Source organism: Natator depressus, chromosome 7 (genome assembly GCF_965152275.1).
Source record: "Natator depressus isolate rNatDep1 chromosome 7, rNatDep2.hap1, whole genome shotgun sequence".
Lineage (NCBI taxonomy): Eukaryota > Metazoa > Chordata > Testudines > Cheloniidae > Natator > Natator depressus.
This window is the reverse complement of record NC_134240.1, coordinates 92,856,318-92,878,499: the sequence shown is the minus strand read 5'-3', so window position 1 is coordinate 92,878,499 and position 22,182 is coordinate 92,856,318. Positions and strand designations below refer to the sequence as shown.

The window sequence follows — 22,182 nt, the reverse complement described above, 5'->3', positions numbered from 1 at the left end:
TGCATGTGTTTTTCATAAGAGGAAAGAATTCGTTATCAAATGTTGTGAGAACAATACAGTAACAGAAGGTTATTTTATATGAAAATACTGTGGATTGTTCCTCCCCTAGAAATCTTGCTTGGCAGTTTGCTTCCTGCCAGATGAATCAGCAAATGCTGATAATGAAAGTTGTGAATGTATAATACAATATCCAGTGCTGCACTTGTTCCTTATAAAGTCCTTTTGTGATCACTGATTCACATCACCTTTTCATTACAGTCTCTGAGTACAAACAATTTCTTAATCTAAATTAATGGCCTTGGTATTTTGAAGTAAACATTCCCTTTTGTTTGGCACCATTTCCTATTTTGTTAACAAAACAGAGTTTTTCCGTAATTGGTCCGTCTAAATGATGGGAAAAAATAGTCATGTAGAGAATGATTAAAAACAAGTGATTCATTTCAACCTGAGAAAAAGTGCCAATGTACAAAATCTCACTTACCATATGAATATAACAGGGATGTTAGATATGTTACCAAAAAGTAGCAAGCATCATGTGATTTTTACCCAATTAGGAATGGTTTAAGCTAAACTGCTTATTTATTGGTTTCAGAGTAACATCCGTGTTAGTCTGTATTCGCAAAAAGAAAAGGAGTACTTGTGGCACCTTAGCGACTAACCAATTTATTTGAGCATGAGCTTTCGTGAGCTACAGCTCACTTCATCGGATGCAAGTGAGCTGTAGCTCACGAAAGCTCATGCTCAAATAAATTGGTTAGTCTCTAAGGTGCCACAAGTACTCCTTTTCTTTTTGCTTATTTATTCTTACTGTTAAAGATCTGTGCTTTATTTCCAGTTTGAATTTGGCTAGGTTCATCTTACAGGCACTGGATCCTGTTATGCTTTTGTCAGTTCTGTTAAAGAGCTATGTGGTCTTTAGAGTCAAAGTAGGAAAATAACAGTCATTTTATTGCAGACTGGGCTGACTTTAAAACAAATTTTAAAAAGTCTCTCTTCTACTGTAACTTTCACAAGAAATTCAAAGCCCTAGTTATGAGTGAAGAGAGACTTTTTCATGTTGAGCCTAGAAAAGAATCAGTTAGCAAAACATATTGAGAAATAGGATCTCATACAACAGAGATTGGCAGAGTCTGTGTCTTTCTGTCAAGCCCCTCTAGGTTATGGAACACCAACAGAACTTGAGTTAGAAAGGAATGCAATGACCTCTCAAGCTGCTATATCTAGTGTCACTAGGAAAATATATTGCAACAAAACACTTCTTATAAAACACTGTATCATAGTGCTGAAGGTCAGAAAACACAATTTCCTTAAACACCCAAGGACCCATTCCTTGTCTAGCACAACTTCTGTACGGAAGAAACTCTGGAAAACTCTTGAAGAGCCAGCAGAAATAAAAAATAATACTTACATGTTGTTATCACCTGTTTGTGAAATTCCCATGTAAACATTTTCAGCCATTGTGAAGAAGAAAGAAACATAATTTGATAGAAACTCAGTCATTGGTGGAAAAAGAAAGCAATGAGTGTCTCAACCAACTTGGAACCCTGTTGACATATGTCACACATCTCACAAAGTGGAACTCATGTAGCTATAAGATTTATGCTGTATTTATGCTTTCATTCATGTCAATAGAAATTGTGTAGTCCAAATGCATGTTATATGCATCACTCAGTAGATTAGGAAAGAAGATTTATTTCCACTGGAATGATGATGAGGAAAATAGAAAGGAGCATAAACACTGGCAAATGAAGTATAAAAATACAATTAGGAAGGCCAAAAAAGAATTTGAAAAACAGTTCGCCAAAGACTCAAAAAGTAATAGCAATTTTTTAAAAAAGTACATCAGAAGCAGGAAGCCTCCTAAACAACCAGTGGGGCCACTGGATGATCGAGGTGCTAAAGGAGCACTTAAGGGTGATAAGGCCATTGCAGAGAAACTAAATTTGCATCAGTCTTCATAGCTGAGGATGTGAGGGAGATTCCCAAACCTAAGCCATTCTTTTTAGATGACAGATCTGAGGAACTGTCTCAGATTGAGGTATCATTAGAGGAAGTTTTAGAACAAATTGGTAAATTAAACAGCAATAAGTCACCAGGACCAGATGGTATTCACCCAAGAGTTCTGAAGGAACTCAAATGTGAAATTGCAGAACTACTAACTGTAGTCTGTAAAGTTTCAGAGTAGCAGCCATGTTAGTCTGTATCCGCAAAAAGAAAAGGAGGACTTGTGGCACCTTAGAGACTAACAAATTTATTTTGACCATAAGCTTTCGTGAGCTACAGCTCACTTCATTGGATGCATTCAGTGGAAAATACAGTGGGGAGATTTATATACACAGAGAACATGAAACAATGGGTGTTACCATACACACTGTAACGAGAGTGATCAGAGTCTGTAAACTATCATTTAAATCAGCTTCTGTACCAGATGACTGGAGGATAGCTAATGTGATGCCATTTTTAAAAAAAGATCCAGAGGTGATCCTGGCAATTACAGACCTATAAGCCTGACTTCAGTACTGGGCAAACTAGTTGAATCTATAATAAAGAACAATATTGTCAGACAGATAGATTAACATAATTTGTTGAGAAAGAGTCAACATGGTTTTAGTAAAGGGAAATCATGCTTCACCAATCTACTAGAATTCTTTGAGGGGTCAGCAAGCATGTGGACAAGGGGGATCCAGTGGATATAGTGTACTTAGGTTTTCAGAAAGCCTTTGACAAGGTCCCTCACCAAAGGCTCTTATGCAAAGTAAGCTGCCATGGGATAAGAGGGAAGGTGCTCTCATGGATTGGTAACTGGTTAAAAGATAGGAAACAAAGGGTAGGTATAAATGGTCAGTTTTCAGAATGGAGAGAGGTAAATAGTGTTGTCCCCTAGCGGTCTGTTCTGGGACCAGTCCTATTCAACGTATTCATAAATGATCTGGAGAAAGGGGCAAACAGTGAGGTGGCAAAATTTGCAGGTGATACAAAATATAGTTAAGACCCAGGTAGACTGTGAAGAGCTACAAAAGGATCTCTCAAAACTGGGTGACTGGGCAACAAAATGGCAGATGAAATTTAATGTTGATAAATGCAAAGTAATGCACATTGGAAAGCATAATCCCAACTATACATATAAAATGGTGGGGTCTAAATTAGTTGTTACCACTCAAGAAAGAGATCTTGGAGTCATTGTGGATAGTTCCCTAAAAACATCCACTCAATATGCAGCAGCAGGCAAAAAAGCGAACAGAATACTGGGAATAATTAAGAAAGGGATAGATAATAGGACAGAAAATATCATGTTGCCTCTATATAAATCCATGGTACGCCAATATCTTGAATATTGTGTGCAGATGTGGTCACCCCATCTCAAAAAAGATTTATTGGAATTTTCCAAGCTTCAGAAAAGGCAACAAAAATGATTAGGGGTATGGAATGGCTTCCGTATGAGGAAAAATTAATAAGACTGGGACTTTTCAGCTTGGAAAGAGACAGCTAAGGGGAGATATGATTCAGGTCTATAAAATCATGACAGGTGTAGAGAACGTAGATAAGGAAGTGTTGTTTATTACTTCTCATAACACAAGAACTAGGGGTCACCAAATGAAATTAAGAGGCAGCAGGTTTAAAACAAATAAAAGGAAGTATTTCTTCACACAATGCACAGTCAACCTGTGGAACTCCTTGCCAGAGGATGTTGTGAAGGCCAAGACCATAAGAGGGTTCAAAAAAGAACGAGATAAATTCACGGAGGATAGGTCCATCAATGGCAATTGGCCAGGATGGGCAGGAATGGTGTCCCGAGCCTCTGTTTGCCAGAAGCTGGGAATGAGCGACGGGATGGATCAGTTGATGATTACCGGTTCTTTTCATTCCCTCTGGGGCACCTGGCACTGGCCACTGTCAGAAGACAGGATATTGGGCTAGATGGACCTTTGGTCTGACCCAGTAGGGCCATTCTTATGTTCTTATGATAGTCCCCGGACAAGAACAAATTTCCCCCAAAAGTCTGGGTGTTTCCCTAAAAGATTTTCTAGTTGTCAAATACAAATACTTTTTGCAAGACATGCACTGGTGATCTAGCCATGCAACATACCAGTTTATCTACCTCTTTATATAGCTACTTAAATTGCCCTCATCACCATAGTATCGCCCAGTTTAATAAAATAATGTGAAAAAAATACATTTTCACTCCTCCACCTGTAGGAATAGTTTGAAACATTTGCACAGAAAGAGAATGCATTTTGGCTAGGATGATGCTTGCCTGGCCAACCTCCATTGATCCTGGCAGAACCAGGATTCCTTTGACCACCTAATTTTTTTTGGGGGGGGGGGAGCAGAAGAGACAGCATAGATCTAAACATGAAATGTTAATAAATGTATTGATCCAAAATTCCCAGCATAAAATAAAAAGTCTCTGCATAATGTTTGCGTCATACAATTTTTAGCTTCCTCCATGGTTCACTTTTTTTTTCTCAGAACTAGTTCCTTGAACTAATTGTAGTCTGACAAGCAGTGTGGGTTGCATAAGTAGAAATAATAATTTCATGTATGACAAGCTATAGTACAGTATCTTCTGCAATCCCTTACCACGATCACGGCAAGGTGCTGTTGGAAATAAAAGTTATGACTCATCTCCAACAAACTGTGGTGAATGATACACCCCTCTCACATTCCAGGGGACTCCTAGCCAATATGTAAAAGGTTATCTGTATAGTTTCCTACAGGTTTAATATTAAACTTATTAGTTTGTCCAAAATCTGTTAATCTCAAAAGCATTGGATTGCAGAGATCAAAGTGTTACAAATACGTAACCAACACACTATATCATGGAAGTGTTTACTTTATAATTAAATCTTATTCTTTATACAATTTCAGGTTTTGTTTTTCAAAATGATATATTACCGTTGCAAACCCCAATAACACATAGAACACTGACAACTATGAAAGATATGTGGCTAAAGTAGCTTGTCATTAACAATTAGCTATTGCTTGGCCCCTCTGTTTAAAATCTTGTAATCACTCCCATTCACGTCAATAGAAGTTTTCTGCGCAAAATGACTGTACAAAGAAGCAAAAAACATTACAGAAAATGCCCCCTGTCTTGGAGGTTGCTAGCTTGAGTTAGTACACTTGAGGTACTCCACTTGATCTAACCTGGCTTGAGTGAGACTGACCACACTGGAAAGGCTCACTCAAGCATCTTTGAGTTACTGTGTGCACTTGCTTTCTAGGGATACATTCCACTATTCTTAGTGCTGCAGTATACTGAGCTGCTCCTTCCAAACGTCCGTGGTGTATTTAATCTGTTCTGGTCATGTGGGCAGAAATGGTGTTGACTGGCTACTTATTACAGGACACAACTTCCACTCATGTTCATTGTTTGTTTTCCGCTGGAAAGCCATGGCTTCCACTCTGAATGCTTAGTGGGATCCCAGCCCAGCTCCTGGTGCCCCTGCCAGGCTTACAGGGGCAGAGGTGGCCTTTGTGAGGCCTGATTCTTTTTACTCCACCAGCTCCTGGTGCCCCTGCCTAATGTGGAGTGGCAGGGATGGCTGGTATGTTCTGTATAAATGTTCCTGCTCAGGAAGCTTTGACTGACTGTGCATTTATTGTGATAGTGATACTGAAATAAAATGGTGGTTGTTAAATATGCCCCCCTCACAGTGCAATCAAAACACTCACAAAAACAAAGAAATATTTTATTCAAAGTCAATAATGCTGTCAGTGCAGCTGTTTTGAGCATTTAACAGTGGAACAGTGAAGCACGCTAGCAATCCTGCTGCTTTAAACAGTTAACATTGAAACAGTGCACAGCTGTAGCAGTCCTGCTGCCTACAGCATGTGTGATGTGCACAAGGGGCAAAGCGCCATGTCATATACATGGGAAGTGCACATGGTCAGGGTACCTGTCATCACTCCACCCTCCCTCCACAGGGATGGAGTGTTGAGGGTAAACCTGACCCTGGGCTAGCAAACCCCGATACCTAAAGATTCCTAGCTGCAGCTCATTATATTGTGCAGGAGAGTTCATGACTCCAGGATGAGTCTGGATCTGAACTAGGACTGGGTTATTCTGGCACCTCCTGGCCATAATGCCTAGAGGGTATTCAAACCTGGCCATTTACTGCTGGCTCTCCTCATGCTGCTGTTGGCAGTCTTGCTTGGTCATGGGTGAAGTACTTGACTACCCTGCACTCCTCTCCCGCATTTTCTCAGCTGCCTTTCAACCCTACTTCCCTCCACAGCAGTTGAAGCCCAGCTCTGTGTTTCTGAGAGACTTGTGAAGTTCCATAGACTTCACACCAAAAAAGACTTTGCACTGGACACAGCTCCTGGGATAGTAGTATCTTTAAAAGTGTGGCTTGCCCTGTCTCTTTAAATACTGAAATGCTAGGGCCAGAGTGAAGGAAAACACACTGCTACACATACACCCCATAATTGCTTATACCTAAACCTGATGCTGCATTCGCAGGCATCTGTAACGTGTATGAATGCCTACTTTGTGTGCATGCAGCCAGTGATGCTGGAACCAGGCATGCTGCTGCACCCCCTAGCTTGAATTAGTAATAACAAACACCAAAAACGTGGTTTCAATGGTTTCCATCATTAGCACCCCCACTATAAAAACTGTTCCAGCACCCTTGCATGCAGCAGTGTGCTTTACAGTAACGCTCAGTTGAAATATTTAATTTTTCCCCAGGTCTCGAAATCCAACTTGGACCGCACACGTATGCTGTGGAGTGGGGGTAGTGGATTCTGGGGGAGGGTGCAGGAATGGCAATTGTTACATCCAGCAGGGAATATAGAGCATCACGATTGGATGCCAAGGGGTGGGGATGGAGGGATGCTGGGGTGTATGGAAATGGTGGTTCTGTGCCCAGTAGGGAAGCTACAACCAGCATTTGCCCACCCTCCATCACCCAACATCATCCGGTTAGTTCTCTACAGATAGTGATGGGTCTTTTATGCCATTTCCCACTGAACCATTACAGTAATAGTGAATTGAGTCCTCACCTAGCTGAGGCAATGCTAGTTCCTCTTTTGCTTCCTTCCTGGCCCTTTCTTCCCTGACCTATTTCCCCATCACCTCCCCAGAGTTGTGGGTGAGGGCAGAATGGCTGTGGCCCCCGTGATGAGTGTCAGCACTGAAGCCATTGTAGCTGATGACAGCTGTGGCTCGGAGTCATCCACAGGTGCATGGTGCTTGAACTAAGGGTGCAGTGGGTGCTGGCTTGAAGTGGTTTCCATTATGTACAGGGTTTACATTTTGGTTCAATGGCTCTCAGCACCCCCACTATAAAAATTGTTCCAGCACCCCTGCACAGTTGGTTACCCACAGATTTCCCCAGGGGCCCTTGAGCTGTCCAGGGTGTAATCATAAGTCCTGCTGGTATCACACCCCAGCTGAACAGCTTGGTGTCAGCCTCAGACCAGCTAGCCACACTCTGGGAAGAAGGGTTTCCCCCTGACTCACCACCAGACTGAACCAAGTGCAATAGCAAAGCTAGAACAAATGCTATAGGTGCACAGAGCTTCATATAAGGCAAGATCTGACTGCTGAAGTGGGGTATGTATCCTGGGAGGAGCTAACTTCTGGTCAGAAGGCAAAGGTGCAACAAATAACCGCTGGTGGGAATTTTGCAAGAGGCATTGAGGGACTCTCAGCACTTGAGTGGATCATAAGTTGCGTTCCCACTACATTACTAGCTCAAGCTTCAACCCACTCCCCCCCATTGGGCTAACTACCCATTCACCATTTCACTTGAGAGGCTAGAGCTTTTTGTGTGTAGATGTGAGTCAGGTTAGGGGCAAAGCCTGAGTTATACCTTGAACTAACAATGAAGTGACGACAAGCCCTATAACTTTACCATCAAAATGTTTGTGATGATTAGATATTTTCCATGTTTACATGTACAGCTATGAACATTAACTCAAACCATCTCAAAACGAAAGTAGGAGAAAAAGCTACAAAAATAATCAGAGCACCAACTCTGCTTGTTTCTCCGTGCATACCCTAATATACAGTGGGCTAGAACTGGCAATGTACATAGTGCTCTCAATTCACATTTCAGTCAATGGGATTGAAGGGACACAATACTTTCTAGGATTGGGCCCCATAGCCTCTATGTCTTTTAAAAATAAACTTATGGCCGCAATTTTTGAGTAGTACCTTAGTCTGTAAATAGGCCCATTAATTTCATGTACTTAATACAGCCCAGATAGCTGTCTAACAAGCAAAAAGTTAATTTGTTCATTACATGGTAAGAATGTACCAAATCCAGCGAATCCATTCATCAACAGTAGGTGCGCTTATCTTCCAAGGATGGCCAGTAACATAGCTGTGAGGATGGCTGCAGAGACCCTCATAAAAATTAACCACATTGATTTCTAGATACAGTCCTACAAGAGAAGTAGCTGGATCTAATGGAAGATAGAGTCCTGTGGTTTCATTTATTACATCTTTTGACCTTGAATCAGAAAGGTAGTAAGTGGACAAAACCAGGAAATGTAGCTGTGACTCAGGCCACTAACTAATCATTTTAATAACTTTTGTAATTATTAAACTAACTTTTTAATGTCCTCAATTATTTTAAAAGTTAATACCTAATCTCCCTTCTTATAGTGCAAGATTAGAACTGTTAGTCAAGCCATCCTTTCATCTGCATTTGTGTGACATCCAGTGGCTGGATGGGTCAATCACAAGTGTGTATTATCTATTAATGATACAAAAGATGAATCCCAAACACTAGCTGTTACACAATAGTGAGCACCTGAAATATTTATTACAGAGCAGTTAACTTTTATTTACAGAATAAAGACAACAAGTAGAGAAGAAGCTTGTGCAAGAGATAGTTGTTTGAAAACAGCACAGGATTTATAATAAAGAGATTCCTGCTAAATTTTTGGGGTTTCTGCTGCACATAACAACTTTCCTAAAAGATCCTAGCAATCAGGGCTCAGTCTTGCTCTTATTGACGTAATGGTAACACATTCATTTCAGCAGGAGCAGGATTGGGATCTAAATCAAGTTTTTATTTAAGTCTCTGAGTGAGATACCAAAATAGATAAGCTATAAAAAGACTGCCCTTTCCACACAACACTGCTTGTCAGCATTAGGCTTCCAGTCGTTTGTTTCTCAACGAATTTGGCACTCTATTCTCAAGTTTGACAAAACTGGATGAGATTGAGATTCATTTGAGGAAGTTGTACCAGATATTTTCCTTGCTGTAGATTAATGATCAGACAAAGACTTGAAATCAGTGGTGCTCAGGAGTCTACCCACTAGGTTCTCAAGGCAAGATTGGGGCCTGCATAATGAATTGGTGTGAATTTTGTTTATAGCATGAATGGACACCATCAACTTAAAAACCTCATTTCTATCTGAACAGTTTACCTGTTTACTGTACAAATGACACATAAAATTACTAAACTGAAAGAGATTAAAGCATAAACATTTTCTTTTCTTTTTTAGTGTACTTTTGCATTTCACAGCCCTTTTTCCTAACAGTTTTCTGTTTGTGTGAGTCTTTCACAAAGCAACAGGGAAAAGACAAACATTTGGAAAATAGGAAACTGTGATTTCAAATGCACAAAAATTGACAGAGGGACTCAAAGGTAGGTTTCCTGTTTGAAACTACTTGTAAATCGTGTTTTGAAGATAACTAAATTTCAGGTTTTTGGTGTCCCCTTTCATCTGCAATATTTACCATCAGTGAAATGTTTTAAATGTGTTAATGAACTATTCAATGCTTTTGATAACAAAGACATTAATGAAGTGGGTACAGTGTAATCTGCACATTACTAGAGGAGACAGGAAAAGAGCAGCTGTGCAGCATTCTTGGACACAAAGTCCTCAGGAATCACGAGGTCAGCCCAGGGTCTGATTTTTCACTGCTGGTTTTGCTGACTACAGATTCATTCTGGTAATGACAGTAAACAGAATAAAAGTCCTGTCCTGAAGTTAGAACTGTTTCACGCTCTGCAATGGCTAGAAAAAGCAAACTAAACTTGCTGGAGCTTTATTCAGAAGAAAACAAAGATCAAATATATGAAAATGTCTTTGCTGAGATTGAGTCATTTGAGCTGCCTCTTGGAACCAGTTTAAGGTAGGCATCAGTTATATCATATCATATATTGTATAAAATGGATTTGTTTTATTCTTAGGCTGTTGTTTCCCTCACCCGCAGGTACTAGAGGCCTAATCCTGCACACACTGAAATCCATAAGAAAACTTCCTTTGAATTCAATGGGAGTAGGATTGGGCCCTAAAGGAACAAGCATAGACTAAAAGCCTATACTTAGCCCCTTCTCACCAGGACAAGAGGTGTCTTTACAGACTTACCACTAGTGCTCCATGAAGCAAGAAATTACTTTTATAAATGAAAACAAGAACCAATCACTGGTTTTCCATAATGGAATGCTTTTAATTTGTTATCAGCCAATAACAACAGCTATATGCTTGAAAAAATAGGTGAATGACTTTTAATTCACATATTTTAGACAGACACTACCCTTCTTTATTATCAAAGTGCATCTACATGCACTCAAGTTTTATTTAGTGAAATTCCTAAATGTCTTTGAAAAAATTAGAAATAATGCATTTACAGTTTATTGCATTTTCATGGACATGAAGCTTATACATTAAAGATTGTATGTTTAGCTTTACTGTTGGTGTCTGCAGCAGAGTGTTAAAAATACCTTGTCTGGTACTGTGCATGTCCGTTTGCAGTAAGGATCAGACTAAAGAGAGAAACCATATATCTTCATTTAGAAATAAATTTAATTTTTCCTGAAACTTGCATCTGTCACCCTGTTCTGTAAATAACTTGAGTGATGGAAAAAAGGAATGTAGGAAGAATTTTACTATATAGCAATGATTTCTACAGGGAAATAATATAGGAAAAGTACCTAAAACCTGAAAATAGTTTCCCCCTCTGAGTTATCTCCCTCCTGTATCACTGCCCGAACTGTACTTTGTAGGAGCTTGTCCACACTTAGAAAAACTACCTGTTGCTGACTATGGCTGTCACCAATAGGTTCAGCTGAACCAAAGCTGAACATGATGTAGCTGCAAGTGTAGACAACATCCAAACCGTGTTCAGTACTGTTTCATTAACTGTGGCCTAGTGCTTGATGGTGGTTTAATTACAGTTACTGAAATGGTGCTGAACACAATTGCAGCTAATGCACATTCTGGGCTGGTTCAGTTACACACAGTGTTAATAACTGCTGTTAGCAAAGGTTAGCTTTTCTAGTCTAGGAAAAGCCAAAAACGAACAAGCCATTTTTAAGGACCAAATTTTCAAAAGTTGGCTTTCATTTGTGAAGAGATAACTTTGCACTGTAAAAAAGCCAGGTCTGGCCAATGGACCTTGGCAATTTTTCCCCCAAAACCCAGATGTACAATCAAAATAGAAATCAAGTGTAGCAGCTCCTACTTCTCTGCTAAAATAAGGACCCTGATGTATCTGAGCCCAAAAGCAGTGGAAAAACACATATCTGGTACACAGATCCAACTGAATCTTGCAAATTTTTATCCCCAATCTGCCAAGTTCTCTAAACTAAACAGAGAAAAATGAAGCAGTTCCCAGTGAAAATAAATAAAAAAATAATAGTGCACCAAAGAAATCTAGAACAAGAAAACTGATTTGGCAGCACCAAAAAACCCCACCAAAAAGACCCCACCTGGATCTTGGTGGATCCCAGCTTGTAATATTTTTATCCCAAATACAAAATTTCTACTAGCTAAAGAGAGAAATACTGCTAGCTGCTCTAATTCCACTGCAACATGAAACGCTGTTGCATCCCTGGTCAAGAGCACCACAAAGACACATAGCCAGCATCTGGAGCTTGCTGGATCCTATCATTTTTGGTTGAGACTCCCAACTTGTACTGTCAAAATAGACAACGCATGTTTTTATTTCTGCTTGAACACAAAAATCCAAGTTCCAATAAATCCTGCTGCAAAAGCAACACAAAACCACATATCTGGCACCTAGGTCTCGTTGGATCTAGCAAATTTTGGCTGCAGGTCTCTAAGTCTACTCGACACTAGCATATAGGTCTGGATCCAAAAGGTCTAGCTCATTCTTTCACCCATCTCCAAAGTTATCATGGCCTCTCTGAAACACAAGTAAACTGGATACAGATTTATTTGATTTAAAAAAGATAGCTACACTTGCTGTCTGTTTAGAATGTAAAAAGGCCTGGGGATCTAGATGAAAAATGGACCTTGCTGGATTCTGGTCCATATTTTGATTTTTTAAGTGCTCCCATTCCAGAGTTTAATAGGGGACCAGATTTTTAAAAGGGCCTTGGAGCAGCTATAAGTGATCTCTTTATATTGTAGAATTTAGAGATGAATAGCAAAACAAACAAACAAAAAACAACAACAAAACCCAAAACCAAACTGTTGGATTGGGCAACACCTGGGTGTTTGAAGCACCTATGCACAAGGATGCATCAGGGTCCAAAATTTTTGGTGCAGTAGGAGTGGCCCTGGAATTTATGAGCAGGGGATAGGGTGACCAGACAGCAAATGTGAAAAATCGGGACGGGGGTGGAGGGTAATAGGAGCCTATATAAGAAAAAGACCCAAACATCGGGACTGTCCCTATAAAATCGGGACATCTGGGTCACCCTAGCAGGGGATGTAACAGATTCAGCAGAATCCACATGCTTGGACGGTGTTTTTGTAGCGTGTGTGTGCTGGGATGTGCGAAGGTCCAAAATTGTTGAAGTAAGAGCCGTTAGACTGGTTCTCAGTGTGGGCGTTAGAATTTGGAGCTGTGGGCCAAAATCTGGACAAGTGCAGGTGCCAGGGCCTAGTTTTTCACGAACTCATCATACTCCAACATGTGCCAAGACTGGATGTTATACGATCATTTACTATTATTATCTGGCGTGGGCGGGAAGAGTGGCTAGACTTGTTTTCTAGCTTGCAGCTGCATTTGGGAGCAGAGAGCCACACAGATCAGCAGAGCCCTCTTTGTGAGATCTAACCAGACACTCTCTTTATCTTTTCCCTCCGCACTCTTAAGCCTGGACTCCTCTCTCCAGTCTTCCCTTGCCCAATCCTCCCGGGTCCCAGCAGCCCCGGTTCCTTCTCGCTGAATCCCTGCTCCCCCCTCCAGTAGCTGCCTTCTCAGCAACGCCGGCCCCGCTCTCTCCCCTCACCGCCCTCTCAGCTCCGAGTGCGCACGTCTCCCTACCCCCCGGTACCCCAGCAGCCCGCTGCGGAGCGCGCGGGCTTGGCGCTAGCGGCTGCAGCTCTCGGGGTGTGGGCGTGGAGCGCGGGAGCCCGATCCCCGGCCGGCAGCGGCTGCAGCGCCGCCTCCCCAGCGCGTCCCGCAGCGGCGCCGCTGCCTGGTTGCCTCCCACCCAAGATGGCGGAGAGCCTCCCCGAGCATGAGCGGATCCTGCAGGAGATCGAGAGCACGGACACGGCCTGCGTGGGGCCCACCCTGCGGTGAGGGGCAGGCACCAGGGCCGGGAGGCGGGTGGGGGTCTGCAGACGGCGAGGGGCTTCCCGCCCGGCGAGACCCAGGGGCTGGGCCGGGCCCTCGCACTGACAGCTCCGCCCCAGGGACACCGAGCCTCCGGCGAATGCTGTGCGGGGCGCAGCCCTTTGGGGGTTCGCCCCCGCTGAGCCTCGGGGCCCCCTCGGGGCAAGCCGCCCCTCTGTTCACAAAGCCCCTTCCCCCCCCTCCAGCTCCCGGCGGGGCCCTGCTCGCGGCGCTGCACCCCGGCCACTGGGAACCGCCTCCGGCCTTGGAGGGAAGGGGCGCGCCCCAGCGTGGAGCATCCCCCGCTGCCCCGAGTTTTCGGGGCCTGGCCGGAGCCGCGGGAGCTGTCAGGGGGAAGGCGCTGGCGGAGGCAGGTAGAGCACGGGGACCCCAGCACATTCAGGACTCGCTGGACCAGCTGGTTATTGTACCAGCGCGGGGCAGGCACCCCTGGAGGGCCTGGGCACTGGCCCCCTCCTAGACACACTGCAGGTCCGTGCCACATGCGCTTCCCGTAACCGACAGCATCAGCCTGACTCCGATTGTTCCCTGTGGGGAGAGGGGGCTAGCTTGTCACGTTCCCACCACACTCCTGGCCGGGACAGCGTTGGTTCTGGTGCAGAAAGCCGCCCCGATCTGTCTAAAGTTAACGTGGTCTGTATGGGAGGAAGGGCACCAAAAGAGACTTCAGTTGTTGGTGTGTTTGTATTTGGGAGCTGTCAAAGGCGGTGGGTGTGGCTGGCTGCTGGTTTCCTCATTGGCTTTGGGATTCGGAATGCTCCCTTTTGAAGTGGTGTCAGCTTCCCCATCCCATTTCCGATCTCAGCTTTTCTTATTATCTTTGGGTCTGTGGTTGACAAGTGGTCACAGGGTAAAATCCTAAACATTCTGTAAAAAGAAAAGGAGTACTTGTGGCACCTTAGAGACTAACCAGTTTATTTGAGCATAAGCTCATCTCTGCATCCGATGAAGTGAGCTGTAGCTCACGAAAGCTTATGCTCAAATAAATGTGTTAGTCTCTAAGGTGCCACAAGTCCTCCTTTTCTTTTTGCGAATACAGAATAACACGGCTGCTACTCTTAAACATGCTGTGAAACCTTATCCTGGGTGCTTGATGTAATAAGGAGCAGCAATACTCCACTCCACATTTAAGATTGAAGTTAGTTTTCCCACTATGAAACTAGTTGTTAATCTCCTCTAATTTCACCCAAGTGAAACTGATTCCCCTGAAATGTTGCCACGTCTCATACTTTGGTAGATTTTTTTCTGGTAGTTTGATAACATTCAGAAAATTTTCGACTCACCATAACTGCAAAATTATTTTTTCAGCTGTCAGAGCTCTCAAATGGTTCTGCCTGCAAACTTCAAATAGGTCTTGTTTTCTTGGCCTTGTTGAGGAGAAATATCTTTAGTACTTTTGTGGAGGGGTGATCCGCGGACTGGTGCTGGGTCCGTGAGCCATTGGCTGCTGGTCTGCGCGCACATTGGGAAAAAAAATTGCCGGTCCCCCACATCAGATAGCTTGAGAAGCACTGGTCTAGGCTTTGTTGCAACTGCTGGTCTAACGGGGTAGTAGAAAGGGTGTCACACAGACGCAGGTATTCAGGATATGGAGAGATTGTGCGGGACCAGGAGGGACATGGCCTGCCTGGAGCTTTACTTCCTGATCTCTGAATGAAGGAATCCAAGATTGCTGGGAGGAAAGGGAGCCTGGAATGGGACAGGAGACTTGTCAAAGCATAATAATAATAATAATACCTAACTCTTTTATATAGCACTTTTCATCAGTAGATCTGACAGTACTTTACAAAGGAGGTAAGTTTTACAGAGGGAGAAATATTTCCAAGGCATTCAGCCAACACACAAAGGTATTACACTCCTTTTGCAAAAATGGACACCTTTTAAAAACAAAACTACATTTAAAGTTCTGGAAATGAATAGTTAAGGGATCCAGCTGGTTCCCAACTGCTGTTTTGTAATGCATCATTCATTATTATCCGCACAACTTACACTGGACCAACCTTACCCCTCTCCCGCCAAATGATTTGGCCTCGATTTCAAACCAGATAGACAATTGGTAATATTTAGGTATTAGAATTTTTACTTGAATTTAAGTAAATTATTAAATAGCCTCAGTTCTACCTCAAGCCCGTGGCTGTCAGAGTCTAGAGACAGCGGCATTCCTCTCCTTTGAATTTAGAGGCAGAGGCATTCCTCCCATGGATTAGTAACTGATTGAAAGACAGGAAACAAAGGGTAGGAATAAATAGTCAGTTTTCACAGTGGAGAGAGGTGAACAGTGCAGTACCCCAAGGATCTCTACTGGGACCTGTGTTGTTCAGCATTATTCATTAATAATCTGGAAAAAGAGGATTAACAGTGAAGTAGTAAAGTTTGCATATGACAAAAAGCTATTCAAGATAGTTAAGTCCAAAGCAGACTGCAAGGATATACAGAGGGATCTCACAAAACTGGGTGACTGGGTGACAAAATGGCAGACAAAATTCAGCATTGATAAGTGCAAACTAAGGCACACTGGAAAAAATAATTTCAACTATAAATATGCAATGGTGGGTTCTAAATTAGCTGTTACCACTCAGGAAAGATCTTTGAGTCACCATGGATACTTCTTAGAAAACTTCTGCTCAATGCTTAGCAGCAGTTAAAAAGGCTAACAGTATGTTAGGAACTATTAGGAAAGGGATAGAAAATAAGACAGAAAATATAACAACACTATATAAATCCATGGTGCACCTACTCTTTAAATAGTGTGTCCAGTTCTGGTTGTCCCATCTCAAAAAGAATATAGTGGAACTGGGAAAGGTTCAGAGAAGGCAACAAAGAGATCAGAGGTATTAAATGACTTCTGTGCAAGGAGAGACTAAAAAGATTAGGGCTGTTCATCTTAGAAAAGAGACAACTAAAAGGGGGTATGATAGAAATCTATAAAATCATGAATTGTGTGGAAAAAATCAATAGAGAAGTGTTATTTACCCTTTCACACAATACAAAAAACAGAGGTCACTCAATGAATTTAATAGACAGCAGATTTGATAAAAACAAGAGGAAGTACTTCTTCACACAACTAAACTATGGAGCCCATTGCCATGGGATGTTGTGATGGCCAAAAATATAACTGGGTTCAAAAAAGAGCTGGGTAAGTTCATGGAGGATAGTTCCATCAACAGCTATTAGCCAAGATGGCCAAGGATACAGCCTCATACTCGGGGCGATCCAAAACCTCTAAATACCAGAAGCAAGGTGTGAAAGCCAGAGATGGATCTCACCATAATTGCCTTGTTCTGTTCACTCCTCCTTAAGTTGTTGTATGGACCACTGTTGGAGACAACATACTGGGCAAGATCCACCATGGCGTGACCCAGTATGGCTGTTCTTATGTTCTCTTTTATTAAAGCAAGAACAAAGCTAAATGTAAAACCAAGTGATAGACAATAAAAATAAGAGAATACAAATGAAAACAGCTCTGTCTCCATAGCCCAAAATAGAACAAGCTGAACATAGAACAATGCCTTTAGACAATCATACCAGTAACAATATTTCATTTTAATTTTCCTGCAACAATGAGTCCACAGGCCAGATATTAGGGCAACCACATTTTGTCATTGGATAACCACATCTGACATCTTATCTGCTCATAGATGTGATCAGAAAAAAAAAAAATCCCCAGCCTGATTGTTTGTATACCATCCAATGCTATCATCCCCAGTCTAGTGACAGACAACTCCAATGCTGCTGCTGCTGCTCACTAGACATTCTGTTAAGGCTACAGATATGTGTAGCTAGCTAATGTGTATAAGTAATAAACCTTACATTGAAGGAATTTTAAATCTGCATAATCTGTGAGCATCCGACTCTCATTCTAAAGGCATTTTTAAACAGGTTATGTACTTTCCTTTGAGCAAGCCTCTTGAAAGGGCACAGGAATATCTGTGTCTGTTAAGATATTATCACTTGGAGCCCAAGCCTGAAATCTTTTTTCAGGCAAAATCCCCATTGACTACAATAGGCATTCTGACTCAGTAAAATCAGGTCCTCACTCTCCATGTCTGCTCTCTACTGCTGGATAGAATATCTATTCTTTGAAAACTCAATTGCTGAATGAAGGAGACAGGATTCCCTGCCAGTGCCACTGCTACTCCTGCTTCTTATATCTTGTATGTTAATGATGTTTTACTGATGTGGGTGCGACTTGTTCCCTCAGTGGATATCAGTTTTCTTACAGAACATACGTATTGCTATTAGCTATGTGTCTCTAGTCCTATTATTTCTGGAATGTCACCCATTTTGATTTTTAAGGTATACAGCAGTGCTATGATCTATTTCCAAAGATTTGTTCAAGAAATGGCAAGAAAAACTGGTATTGTGCACATTTGATTCTCCCTTATAGCAGGACAGCTTTGATCTGTTTTACTAGTGCAAAGAAGCCTTAAAGTCTGCTTAGTGAGTCTTAGGAGGATCACCACAGTGTAGTGGGATCCTCAAATAGCATAGAACCTGTCTAATGGCTCCTACACCATCTCTGCTCCTCAGAGTCAGTGCAAGTAATATGATTAGAAGGAAGGGGGCATGGCAGTGGTGTCCCTGCATCTAGTGATCTCCAGCTGCTGTAATAACCTCTTTGGGTTTTTGGCACAAATTGGAGCAGCCTAGAAGCTACCAGAATATACTTTAGCTAGCACAAAGGAACCAAATTGGTGCAGAATGGTCTCAAGATCAAGGGATCAAAGGTTGCTTAAACCATCTTTGCATTGTCTTTCCTAACTTGTAATGAATGCTTCTTAGCTGCAGCTGAGGATCAGCAACCACAGTGTGCATGTCATATTCACTGAACAGCCAATTCTACTCTACAGAACACTATCCAAACCCTATAGATTTGACAAAGTACATAGCATCTCCTTGTCAAAACATCATAATCTCTATAGAATGTTCATGACCAGTCCCTCTTTCATGTCATGTTATGAAACTGAAAGTACAGTGTGTTGACAAAAGGCAGGACAATTTATGGACTTCAGTAAGATAATTTTCAAATACAGTAATATTGTAGAATTCACGTGTACCTCAGATTAAGAAGAAATCCTTCCACAGTGACAGTTGTACATTCATCTGTATTAAACTATTGCCTCTTCGAATCAGGGACTGGCTGCTCCCTTCCTTACAATAGCTGGTATTACGAAGGCTCTGAGATTGGAGAGGGGAAGAAAAGAAGCTTTGTCTTCCTTCTTCTAAGAGACAGAGGCTGCAGATTTCAGAGAGCAATTAGCAAGAGGCTGATACCAAAGATCCTAGCCCAAAGAGGGTCCAAGAATAGCACTGTGGAAAGGACTCAGAACCCTCCATTTCCCCAGGGTAGCTAGGGGAGTAGGACTACACTTCTCACCAGGACACTGTCCCAAACCTCACTGGAATTGCTATCCTCATTTTTTGTATGGACTACTAAGTTTTGTCTTCTGATTAGTTCATATGGTAATTTTTTCAAGTGCTGCATATAATGGATTGTGGAATATAGCACACACAGTGTGCCTTAAAAACACCCCTAACGTGGGCTACATCAGCCTCTAACTCGGTCCTTTCAGCATTTTCCAAATGGGTGACAGCCAAATTACAATTTTTGATCACTGCCTTCAGAACTCTGACCTGACTAGCAATCCGGGAACTTGTTGGATGCTTCTGAAATATCTCATTGTAACTTCAGAGGCATCAGCAACAGCTCGGAGTTGTTGCCATGCTTTGGGACTTAAATAGTAAAATCTGAAAACGTCTTTCAAAACACATTCAGACTTTTAAGGAAATAGGGATAAACTTTTTATAGATCCAAAATACCAAGCTCAGTTTATGGTTGATGCAGTGCACAACATCACTGAGGAATATCTAATCTAAACTTGGCCTGCACATCGTTGAACAACTCATTCACTGTTGCATCATCTACATTTCGACAAACTAGTTTTGATTTGAACTCTTCTTTGCTATTTTGTTCCTAATGCTGATTTTATTTCCTATATGATACCATCCCACGTTATGGGTCTTCTATGACCAAAAAGAATAGACAGTTTCCCATCCTGCACAAATCTGATGTGTTCTGACACTTGCCTAGCTACAGACCTGTCAGTGAATGCACTAACCAGCAAAGTAGTAAGTGTAGCTTTCTATATGTGTTTCTCAGACAGTTCTTTAAGAGACTTTGCAGTTACCTCTATACTTTCACTGCATAAATATCAATGTAATTTGGTCCAAGATAAGGCTATTTTTGACCTGTAAATTAGAGTATTTCACAATCTCTAAAACAGAAATCATGTCCAGTGACTGTAAGTGCTGCTAAAAAAGGTCGCAAACAGTTGAATCTCTTCACGTTACATTTTGTGGAACAGTACACTAATAAGAAAACACATTTTCTTCTTCCATGCTTTTCACATGAGCAGCAGAGCATTCTGTATAAATAGGTTTCAGAGTAACAGCCGTGTTAGTCTGTATTTGCAAAAAGAAAAGGAGTACTTGTGGCACCTTAGAGACTAACCAATTTATTTGAGCATAAGCTTTCGTGAGCTACAGCTGAGCTGTAGCTGTAGCTCACGAAAGCTTATGCTCAAATAAATTGGTTAGTCTCTAAGGTGCCACAAGTACTCCTTTTCTTTTTGTATAAATAGGGACTGACTTCTGAAGGACTTATACCCATCTGTAGAAAGGCTGTTCATTTTTCACAAAAAAATTTGTGATTTCTGCAAACAACAGAATATTTCATCTCCGTGACACAAACCCCATGGACATTTAGGTTTTCATGGATTCTGGGAGGTGCTTTATGTCACATTATTTCCCGTAGTCCTTCCTTGGGAGGAAGCATGGTCTAGTGGATAGAGTACTGGTCTGGGAGTTAGGAGACCTGGATTCTAGCCTTGGTTCTGCCATTGATGTGCTGTATGAACTCAGGCAAGTCACTTAACCTCTCTGTACCTCTGTTTTTCTCCTCCTGCCCTTTGTCTGTCTTGGCTATTTAGAGTACACTCTTATTGGGCAGGGACCCTATATCTTTGTATAGAGCAGAGCACAATGGGCCCCAGTCTTGGTTGGAACCTCTAACCATTGCTATAATATAAATAAATATCAGCATTCTCTTCTTTTCCATGTGCTTTATGCTTACTTGGTCCAGGGCATTCAGCATCACCACCAACTGATTAACCCCCACCCCGGTCTAAAAAAGAAACCTTACCACAGCAACAATGTAGTGGTGTGACGTATCCCATGTTTCTGAAACTTTTTTAAATCAACCATGTCCATGCATGTTCACAGTTCTTGTACAGATGTGTTTAAAATAGCATAAAGGATTTATTTGCAAATGGAACTGCGTGGTGGCAGTAGAAGCTAAGTTTGTAATTGCAAGGCTGTAACATAGTATTAGAGGGCTAACTCCTTCCAAAAATCAAATCAAACTGCTGCAGCATGTAATCAAATTATATTGCATTGTAATACGCCGGTTCTGGCTCAGTAGCTTGCCTTTATGGATACTACCTGACTATATCTGAAAAACCTAACCCTAATTCTTGTCACTGCAGACCTCAGATAAGAGTGCTTGACAACACATTCACACTGAGGCTCTGCTCATGCATTTCTCTTTGGTCTTGCTTCCTTCTCCCAAGGAGGTATTTTTGTGGCTGGCATCACTTATGTCCTGGCCAAGAAGGAGTTAATAGTCTATCTTGGAGGCAGCTAATAGTCTATCTTGAAATCCTTACTGCACCTCAGCCTTTGCCAGTAAAATAAAGTCTGGAGGAAACGAAGATACTCCAGCTGAGGGAATAATAAGGAAGCAAATAAGTTTTAGAATTCAGCTGTCCTGATGGAGAAATCTGGAATTTGAGGTAGAGGACTAAGGAGGTAGGTTGAATTGCTCTAAGAACCTGCAGAGAAGGCTGTGACTTATTTATTGCTCATTCATTTGTCAAAATAAAGGCAAACTTCAAGAAGGGTGTTGAGTTTCAACACTACACAGGACATTTGGGTTGTATTTTAGGACAGGTGGGAAAGTTATCTGCTCACAAATCCCACTGATTGCAAATACTGGAGTCCTCACTGACAACAGAGATATCTAAATGCATGTGTTCTAGTAACTAGATATAATGGGGCATGTCATATAAGACATTTCAACCTTATAAGGAGAACCCTGTGTTTTTAAATGAAGTGTTTTATAGATAAATATTTAAAAAAAACAAATATATTGGACACCTGTGGAAACTTCAGCATTGTTATGACAATAGATGGCTATGAGGTTACATCATGGGATGCAAACTTTCCTACGAATAGATTGACTGTGAGGAACAGAGTGTATTTGTAGCTGTGTTGGTCTCAGGGTATTAGAGAGACAGGGTGGGTGAAGTAATATTTTTTATTGGACCAACTTCTGTTTGGGAGAGAGCCAAGTTTTCGAGTCACGCAGAGCTCTTCTTCTCTGGGAAAGGTAATCCTAGCATCAGAGCAAAATGCAAGGTGGAGCAGATTGTTTAGCATAAGTAGTTAGCATATATTGTAAGGGACCATTCAGGTTAACACCTCTGCAGTCATAAGACAAAAAGATGGGAATAGCGGGTTGCAGATTGTTGTAATTAAGCCATAAACCCAGTGTCTCTGATCAGTCCATGGTGGTTGTTGTCTAGCAGAGTGAGGAATTTAAGTT

At 41.8% G+C, this 22,182-nt stretch overlaps 1 protein-coding gene across 4 annotated transcripts in view; it reads left to right on the top strand.

Annotated features, from left to right (window-relative positions):
• The first annotated feature begins 9,917 nt into the window (after nt 1-9,917).
• EXOC6 (exocyst complex component 6) overlaps nt 9,918-22,182 on the top strand; it is a 175,810-nt gene continuing 163,545 nt past the window's right edge. For 2 of the 4 annotated variants that reach the window (XM_074959080.1, XM_074959079.1), the window contains exon 1: nt 9,918-10,100. In XM_074959080.1, the coding sequence (XP_074815181.1) occupies nt 9,979-10,100 (122 nt within the window). In that variant the 5' untranslated portion in view covers nt 9,918-9,978. Of the gene's footprint in view, nt 10,101-13,324; nt 13,463-22,182 lie in introns of those variants that run through there. The other 2 variants (XM_074959082.1, XM_074959081.1) reach the window with 1 other exon arrangement.